The sequence below is a fragment of the Oreochromis niloticus genome, linkage group LG12 (assembly GCF_001858045.2).
Source record: "Oreochromis niloticus isolate F11D_XX linkage group LG12, O_niloticus_UMD_NMBU, whole genome shotgun sequence".
NCBI lineage: Eukaryota > Metazoa > Chordata > Actinopteri > Cichliformes > Cichlidae > Oreochromis > Oreochromis niloticus.
This window is the reverse complement of record NC_031977.2, coordinates 17,244,161-17,253,910: the sequence shown is the minus strand read 5'-3', so window position 1 is coordinate 17,253,910 and position 9,750 is coordinate 17,244,161. Positions and strand designations below refer to the sequence as shown.

The following is a 9,750-nucleotide window of genomic DNA, read 5'->3' as shown; positions in this document are numbered from 1 at the left end:
CAATATGACTTTAAGTTCAAAATCCCCTTCCCCAAGTTAAATATAGGCCATGTGCTGAAAGACTACCCCTGCCCCCCTGCTGCTGGTGGCAACACACACGCACCCACATATCTTGTAAGGTATCTAACCGCTGACCAGAACTATACAGGAGCCATAAAACAAGTTGTAATAGGTCGTCAAACCAAAGAACAAAAAGCAAGTGGCGCACTGCTGCCAGAGGAGGCTGCAAATAATATAATAAAAAAAAACAAGATCATAATTTCTCGAAAGATCTGCGAATTATACTTATAAGCTCATGAAGGGTGAGGGCGAATAAACTGCAAACTGAATGGTTTCTTGACAGTCACCAGAGCATTTCTGATACGGCTCTCAGTAGACGTATAAACTGAAGGGCCAGATGCATTTCTCACATGGCATTTAGATACTGTTAATCTCCTATATATATATATATATATATATATAATTTTTATTTATTTTTTTTTAGGTCAACAAATTCTTCTTTGATGCTGTCCATTTTCTTCAAAATTTTTAAGGCCACACTGCGCACTATACTAAAATTTGCCAGTATTGATTCAGTCTTTTCTAAATTGTCTTTTTTTAAGTAGACACAACACTGGTTCATCCCCTAAGGTAGGTGTGATTTTTAATGATTCATATATCAGTGGTAAATCAAAAAATAACAACATTAAAAAAAGAACCGGAGGGAAAATGGATGAAAAAGCAGTAAATGTCCAAAGAAAAAAAAAATCCTTGAAAGACCTCCAGAAAACCTGCAGAACTATCGCTCAAGAACGTCTGGCTCCTCGGAAACAAATGATAAAGAAAGTAAGGTGGCTCAAAACATTTGCAAGGTATTTATACAAAAAAAAAAAAAACAACAACAAAAAAAAGTCTTTAACCCTTAATTTGCTGGTTGCATTTTCAAATGTGCTGACATGTGAATACGAACAACACCTCCCCCCCCCCAAAAGAAGCCCGTGTACAAAGTAATCTGATTTTGGTGCTTCTATTTGCATAGCCAAGATTTCGGTGGACTTCACATGAAGCTCCAAAATATACATTGAAAACAATCATACATCTTTAGAGATTTAATTTTTTTTAAATAAACATTTAAAAGTCAGTAACTCACAAAATGTACAAAAAGAGGAAAGAAAAGACAAATTTACATGAAGTGTAAATTCTTTAAATAACTTATGTATACGTAATCCAAACACGAGTGGATAACAAATAAATCAAGTACATTTCTAAAATGACACTGCACAGCCTTTACACCAGACATTGAGTTCTTGATGCAGGACATATGGACCAGTTATTACAGGAAGGGGGGAAATCTAGAGTCTGGCCTCTTTGCAGCCCTCGGGTGACTTAAAAGTACCCTTATCGTGCTTTGGGGGTTCCTTAAGTCTGTTGAAAGGTTTGTGTGCATATAAAAGGTTTGCAAAGTTTCAACAGCCAAAAATGCAGCTGTTTAACTGCTTGAAACACCTCATTTGCAATCCAGGCTTTTCTACAGTTACTTATCTACATCACTAGGTAACAAACTGGCAACCTCCCCACCTAAGCTAGTCTGATATGCCCTCAGACAAACAGTGAGGACCTGATTAAGTCCAGGCGCAGGCAGCTGCTTGCAGTACATACAGCTTCTGGTAGCCAGCTATAAAATGTTTCAGCTACGAGAAATCGAACACCAAGTATTCTGCAGATGGCTGCAAGAGTGAATACGAGAATTTTTATGCACTCCAGACAACAAAAGGTGTGTTTCAGACAGAGGCAGCAAAGCAGTGGGAGATTTCTTTTGCACTTTGAAGCGGGTAAAGAATTTTAGCAGAACCAAATGACATTTAGGAGCCATTAAATGAGTATAATAAGGGCACTTCAAATTACAACACTGACTTAAGCTTTAGGCAGTGAGCGTGGGAAACTAGAGGGCAATTAATGCGATTTTAAGCAAAAAGTGTCTGAAGTGTTTAAATCCACCACATTCTCACTATTGACCTATAAAAATAAAAAATAAACTTTGATGTTACAAGTTGGTCCAGACAGAAACATGACAGACTGTACATGTAAATACGTGGCAGAGATTAATCGTTTTTAAATACAACGCTGTGCAGTATGGCTCTAATAATGTGGAAATTTAATCGAGATCAGTGGCTGGGACTCGCCTTTCAAAATAAAATGCTGCTGCTTCCATTTAAGCTAACTTTACATAAGAGTCATCTCCCAGTTCATTGATAAACATATTCCCTGCAGGGAAAATAGGCCATATAGCAGCAATATCCATCTCTTATAAGAGGTTCAGCATTTTTCTGTCATCAGTTTAGGTAACAGGATTTTAATTTCAGAGGCCTCTAGCATCTCTATAAAATACATTTTTCCCTCAAATACTGCATTATCCTCCGTTACACAAATTTGACAGCAATGCATTTGAAAGTCGGTGGTACATTTTGAATCTTACAGCCACAGAAAACACAGATATGGAAGCGGCCGTGAAGGTGCCAGCGCAGCAGGGTTTCTCTCTCAGAACATCAATACGTTCTCGCATTGTTTCAGGAGACGGTCTTGAGGTAGAGGACACCGGTTAGCTCATCTAATTAGAGGAATCTCTCATCCCCTGGATGACTCCTTAATGATGATGGCTCTGAAAGGGAGGATCGAGTTCAGCTCCTTCCTCTCGTGTAGTAACCGACACGACTGAGGAGACAGAAGCCGATTATGAATAACTCATATGTGGCCCGTAGCGGCTTGGAGAATGAAGAGCCAGCACAGTTATCAAAACTTCAACGTACCTCAGCAAACTTCGCTTTAATGGCATCGAACTTGAGCTTCTCGTGGACGGCCCTGGCGACATTATTTCTTTCAAAAGGCTCTGAAACAAAAGGAGTCACTGTTGGATTACTGTGGACATTTCTCACAGCGATACTAATGTTAAATGGTGGTGGCTGTGGCCTGTTACTTCCAATAAACTGCATACCTTCCACACATATGAATTTGTTATTCCACTCTTTAGAATTGTTCTTAGGGAACGCTCTGGCTTCTCGAACAGAAATCACCTGTTTATCCCAACTGCAAGACAAAGACAACAACAGGAAAGGGATTACACTCAGTGCTCGTTAGGCTGAAAGTTAACGCAATCTTCAAGCGCCTCAAAGACTACAGCAGTGCCTTTGCATACTACTTTATTCCAAACAAAGCGCAGACAGATGAAGTTTCTTCCAAGCATGAGATAGATTTAGTTTAAGTCATGAAAACACAGAAAAAAAACAAAACCTAGCCTTATTTTTATCAGAATTATGTTATATTTATGTTATTATATGTATGTATAAATGAATTAGCCCTCCCCCCCCAACAAAAGCAAAAATCATTCAACTTGTGTTTTCTAAAGTCACTGACACTATAAACCGTCTGCTCCATGAATGTTAGTCTGATTTTTCACTTTGGGATGGTGTGGTAACACACTGCAAACACAGGGATCGTGGTATGTCATGGTAGTGCTGTGTAAGGCCAAAGGTCTCACCTGCTTCTGCCCCTCAGCAAGAAACATGAAACCAGGGAGGAGGAAGCGGGACAGAAGACAGTGAGGAGAAATGGAGGACTGAGAGGGAGGAGGAGTTGGCGAGGAGAGTTGGAGATGAAGAATGGGAGCAAGAAAATCAACACGGTAAAGAGCCACTCAACATGATACTCATTGGAAGATACCTGAACTCTGTGGCATAGTACTTGAGAAATCCTAAAAGCAGCTCCCCCAGAGAGGACTTGTTTCTCGAGATGTAGGGAGGGATGTGTTTGGGTCCCTCTGGAACCATGTCCAGGTCCATTAAAGGATTAAATGACTCCTGTTAAAATCAAGTCACGGGACAAAAAAAACATAATAAGGAAAGCAGTGAAGGAGACTTTATGACACACGCTTGGAAACCTTGCTTTTATATAGGAACATAACAAGAATGGAACCAGTTGAGTTGAATCCACTATTGCAAAGAAACTCATCACGGACGAGTTGCACTTGCTGGCACAGGCTGACTCAGTCCGCCAGCAACGTGTCGGCATGTCTGTCTGCATTTATAAATTAGATGGCGCTTATTTGCAAACCTTCACCTGCCTGTCTTAGAGTGACTGCAGCCAGTCTGATCACAGTTTTCGTCCTATTTTTCTCTAGTGTGACTGAGCCATTAGAGATTCTTTAAACAGTTTCTCAAGTAGCTAATTATCTTACTAAGTGGTAGGTTACAAAAGAAAAAGAATATAGTTTATAAATGGTTTTAAATGAAAACAACATTGTCAAAAAGAGATTTCAATGACTCAAAATGCAAAGAAGATACTTACTGGGTAGTCCCTCTGTAGAGATGGGAGGACAGGTTCACTAAGAGCTACAGAAAACACATCATATACAAATCAAGTCAGTCTAAGCCAAAAGAACAAGTGGGAGGAATCTTTTCTGCACGTGTGACTGTACTGACTCTGGAGGTAGTGCAGGACCATCAGCACCAGCGTGTAGCTGCTTAATGTTCCTTTGCTGGCATCATTGATATTATTGTATCGTGCCCATTTCTTGATGACGAGGATCATGGGTCTTACCCTGAGATCAGCTGAAAGAGAGACCACACAAACACAGCATGTCACAACAAGTATGCGTTGCTTATAGCTGGATTAAAAACAAACGATCACAGGCAGAGCTGAAGTTTGAAAAGCTGCTGCCATGAACAAAATTGGTCTTATTGACCGTCTCACCCACCATAGGCGTAACTCCTCAGAAGGAATGTATTCCTGATGCCCACTGTGTTGTTGACATTCAGATCAAACTCCAGATCACTACGGAGCGAAGACCGGAGAGAATCATAAACATCATAAATCTGCTTTCTGATTTGATGATGACTGTTCCAGCAACTGCTTTGCTCTCACCTGCCTTTCTCCCTGAACCTGAGGATTGGCACTTTGGCTCTGATCAGCTGATTCCTCTCTACATACGCTGAAAATCAAAACAAACATCATGAGATCCATTGTCATTTGTTTCATTTTCTATAAACAGAAACCCATTTTCCACTAAGTGAACAGCTCCCCCTAGTGACAAAAGCATAATTCTAAGGGAAAATCTTCATATCAGAGCTCACAAAGGACACCAATAATTGTATTTTTGGTTAAGAAAACTTACTAGATATACGCAAAAATAGTGACTTACACAATACTAAATATGACACTGTTTACAGACATGTCTACGAGCGTTTAAAAGTTAACAATGAATTCTGTTTTTATAGATGATTTGGTATTTGATTACTCACAGAGGGTTTTGAACAACTTTAGGAGACGACCAAGAACACGAAGAGCATCAGGCTTTTTCTGGAACAAAAAGAAGGAACACTGCAAGTGTTAAAGAGGAAGTCAGCATCTGTGATTGCACATTTTACACATTTCCATGACATTTACGGTACAGAAACAAAGATAGTTACATTTCCCTTGATAACCAGGCATATATCAGCATCGCTGCACCGGGAGCCCAATCCGTTCATGGACGATCCAGTCAAGTAAAGCCGCGCAGCTGTGAGAAACGCACGTGGTGAATAAAAATCAAAGCAGCAAGACAGAGCAGAATGTGGATGTCCAGTTCATACATACATGGAAAGATTTGCTGTATGTCTTGTTGCAGACGAGTGCGGCACACCTCCTTCCGCTGCAAATCTGAAGGCTGCTGCTGGCACGCCTCAAACAGCTCCACCATCTGACAACTCAGCTGAGGGCACATAAACATGTGACGCTGACTAAACCAAACATATCTACACGTAAACATGCTCAGACTTCATGTTTATTAAATAAAGACTAAGTCCTTCTGAATTTACCTTGTCTGTAATGCTGGCATGCAGACTGCTGGAGCTTTCCAGCACAGCGGGTACCTGAGGGCGGACATCTAAGTTAGGGCCGGGATAAGAGTGATCAAAACCAGTGAGGGATAATCTTGAGGGCTCTGCCACCGCTCGGTCGGTACGATGATGTGGAGGCCGGCTATGAATTAAAGGTGGGCTGCTTAAGTGGTGGCTGGGGGTGTCAACACGTTGGCGCTTCACATGATGAGCGCTGAACTGATCATTCTGCCTCCTGGAAGAAGCACGAAGACAAAGAAAGGTGATAAGACGTAAAAGGCAATGGACTTGGACAAATGTGGGTTATTCTTGGATCGATAAATAGTAATACGTGACATACTTGCGCCCATTGATCATAGCTGGCATGTGACGAGGCTGAACAGTAGAGGTGGATGGTGGGGGGTTCCATTCATAAGAAGGCAATCTCTCAAGTCTAGGAAAGCTTACAAAAACACATATGCACATTTTACTGCACAGAACACAAAAGTCTAAAACAAGCAACCACTAATAAATGATGAACTTTTCAGTTTCTTTGTTTTGTTTTCTTTCACTCGGGTGCCACGAAGCATGAATCCATACAGAGCGAGACGCCTTTGTCCTTAACAAATGTGATAAAAGTTAGAATGCAATATTTATTATTGGCTTTTTAAATTTAAAATAAGGATTTTGTATTTAAAATGACTGCGAGACAGATGGTTGTGGGTTCAAACCCATGGAGCTGCTCTGTGTGAAGTTTCCATGTTCTTTCTGAATACTTTGACTTTTTTCCGCAGTCCAAAGACAGACATGGAAGTGTGAATGGTTGTCTGCTTCTCTGTGTTACCCAATGACAAGTGGAAAAGACTCCAGCCCCACTACTGCCCTGAAGTGGATAAGCGGTTAGAAAAGTGGATGGATATATTTATAATATGGTTGGTGCTTGTCAGGAGCAAGACTTTAGAAGTTCAGAGGAATGAAGGTATGCTGACATTTCGATCTCAAGAGATACTATATTTAGCAACACTTAACATACAAACTCACCAGCCACTGCATAAGTTAGCCTTGCTAGCACTGGGTTGGAGCCCTTTTTTTTGCCTTCAGGATTCCAAAAATTCTTTAATGTCATTGATTCAACAAGGTACTGAAAATATTCTTCAGAGATTGTGGTTCATATTGACATGACAGGATCGCACCGCTGCTGCAGATTTGACAGCTGCACATCCGAAAAGTGCATCTCCCGTCCCACCACATCCCAAAGGTGCTCTATTGGATTAAGATCTGAAAACTGTGGAGACTATTTGAGAACAGTGAACTCACTACCATGTTCAAGAAACTGTTTAAAATGATTTAAGCTTAGTGACATGGTGTGTTATCCTGCTGGAAGTAGCTACCACACGTGTACACTGTGGTAAAGGGATGAAGCACTCAGCACCAATACTCAGGTAGGCTGTGGTGTTTAGATGATGCTCAGTTCATACTAAGAGGCTCAAAATGTGCCAAGAAAATATCCTCACACTATTACACCACCCTTAGCATGAACCATTGATACAAGGCAGGATGGGTCCATGCTTTCATGCCATTTATACCAAATTCTTACCCTCCCCGCTCCCATTCGAATGTCACAGCAGTCTTCTGTTGTCCAATTTTGGTGAACCCATGGAAATTGTAGCTACAGTTGCCTGTTCTAAACTGAATGAAGTCGCACCCAGTGTTGTCTTCTGCTGTTGCAGCCCAGCTGCTGTTAGGTGTGATGCGTTGTACATTCAGAGATTCTCTTCTGCAAATCTTGTTATTTGAGTTGCTGTTGGCTTCTTATCAGCTCCAAGTAGTCTAGCCATTCTCCTCTGTCATATGACATAAACACAGGAAATTTTATTCAGAGAATTACCGCTCACTGGCCATTTTCTCTTTTTTCGGGCTGTTCTCTGTAAATCCTAGAGATGGTTGTGTGGGAAAATCCCAGCAGATCAGGAGCTTGTCAAATACTCAGACCAGCCTGTCTGGCACCAACAACTTCGCGGCCATGTTCAAAAGCCACTTAAATTGCCTTTCTTCCTTATTCTGATATTCACTTTGAACTTCAGCAGCTCATCTTAAAGATGTCTAAATATTTTAAATGCACTGAGCTGCTGCCATATGATTGACTGATTAGGTTTTAATTTACATTAACAAGCCTCAAACAGGTGTACCCAATAAAGTGGCTGGTGAGTGTACACTGAATATATGCATCCTCTCTTGTTGCTTGGACAAATTTGATGAAAAATTCCTGTTGTGAATAATTTTTAAAATTTAATTTAGTGTTTTCAGTACACAACAACATTTCAGTTTTCATTGACTTTGGCTCAGTTTCCCCACATCGAGAGTTTTAAATTAAGTTCACTATAATAAAATTGATAAACACTGCCTGTTGTAATTTCCAGTAGACCAGTTAGCCAATTAAAAAATGATGTGTAATGTCTGAGCACCAGAATCCATATTTACATAATCGGTTTTCTATCAAGTAAAAAGAAAAACCATCCTAGTCTCATATGTAGGAAACTACTATCTTCTTTCACTGTTTTTCTTTTTAAATGACTACAGCGCTTATTCAACGACAAAAAAGGTGCCAATAAAAACTGATCCACTTATCAATAATCAATCAACATTAATCAACCAGCCCTTGCAGCTCTGAACAAAATGCACCGACACAACAGGAAATCTCAACCACAGCTAACAAAGTTTACTCCAGTTCATCTTGAAGCAGCTGCTGTGCAGTACACCCCCGAGACTGATACTCGAGTTTTTCCATTCACAGGACTCACCTGTTGACACCTGGCAGACTTTGGTGGTTGTAATCGTAGCTCTGGGGCGCCGTTGGCGGTGGATGCAGACCGTTACTGTAGGCTGATCGTCCCCTCGGTGGGGTAGTTCTGCGGGGGAACATGCTGTGGTTCTTTACAGAGCTCCAGCATCAACTTCGCTGATGGTACGAAAGAAGAAAAAAAAAGATATTGAAGTCCATATCATTAGTACCGGAAGAGAAACTGTCAACTGAGAAACTGGCGTCATCTGTTATCCAATAATAATATTAACAGTAATGAAAAGTTACTCGGGAAACCGAAACTTTAACGCGCAATGTAGCAAGCTAACATTCGCTAGCTGGTGACTAGCAGCGCCTAGCTAGCTAATTTAAACATCGTTGAAGACAACAGTAACAGTTAAAGGCGTTTCTGTAATGCTTATAATGAAGGGGGCATCTGGAAAAATGTGTCACTAAATTCTAACAATATTCACCAAAAACCTGAAGCCAAAACACTCGAACACACCTACCAAATTGCATGTCACATGTAAACAAAACTGAAGATGCTAATTTCCTGCGTACATACTTCCGCATTGATGCCATGACGTCATGAAACAAGAGTTAAAGGGACCGTATCCGCGAGTTCTTTAAAGGAAACACCCACCCAGCTCGTCTTCGCATGTTGCCTGCCTTTGTTCTGTTTTCTGTCGAGATGATCCCACGCTGTTATATATGATCTCACACAATTATGGTGAGATCCCGGCTCTAGGGAGGCCAATCCATGACTCGTAGTGCTCCACAATGTGTTTTTCTGTTCAACTATGCTTTTACTGCACTGGCAGTGTGTTTGGAATCAGTATAATTCTGAAAAATGAAGCTGTTGCATATCAGATGCTTTTCGGATGGTATTGCACAGCTGGCCAATGCTTTTCTGTGTTTATAATTCCATCGTCAATAAGATCCAGAAGACCACTGGCTGAAATGCAGCCCCACACCTGTGCTGGGTCTTTGCTGGATTTGTCCTGATTTTAGTATCTATATTCAGATACTGTTCATCTGCTGTAGATAGTTTTTTTTTCGCCTACCAGTTCTTCTTTTGCCCTCACATTGTCCCATTTTAACAACATTTTTAAGGCCACACTG

The 9,750-nt window shown here is 40.8% G+C and overlaps 1 protein-coding gene across 4 annotated transcripts; it reads right to left on the bottom strand.

Moving 5' to 3' along the window:
• Positions 1 to 626: 626 nt before the first annotated feature.
• On the bottom strand, positions 627 to 9,235 carry tent2 (terminal nucleotidyltransferase 2). 4 transcript variants are annotated; one of them, XM_005473249.3, is made up of 15 exons: positions 9,138 to 9,235; positions 8,630 to 8,787; positions 6,190 to 6,291; positions 5,829 to 6,084; positions 5,608 to 5,722; positions 5,442 to 5,530; positions 5,274 to 5,331; positions 4,897 to 4,963; positions 4,730 to 4,806; positions 4,455 to 4,583; positions 4,321 to 4,364; positions 3,697 to 3,833; positions 2,972 to 3,063; positions 2,787 to 2,866; positions 627 to 2,691 (listed from the first exon to the last, which is right to left on the bottom strand). In XM_005473249.3, the coding sequence occupies exons 2-15, from the start codon at positions 8,749 to 8,751 to the stop codon at positions 2,605 to 2,607; spliced, it is 1,455 nt and encodes a 484-aa protein (XP_005473306.1). In that variant the 5' UTR covers positions 8,752 to 8,787; positions 9,138 to 9,235; the 3' UTR covers positions 627 to 2,604. The 4 variants fall into 4 exon arrangements, with proteins under 4 accessions (XP_005473306.1, XP_003451809.1, XP_005473308.1 ...); XM_003451761.4 differs by having other exon boundaries at positions 6,190 to 6,282; XM_005473251.4 differs by having other exon boundaries at positions 9,194 to 9,217.
• Positions 9,236 to 9,750: the final 515 nt, after the last annotated feature.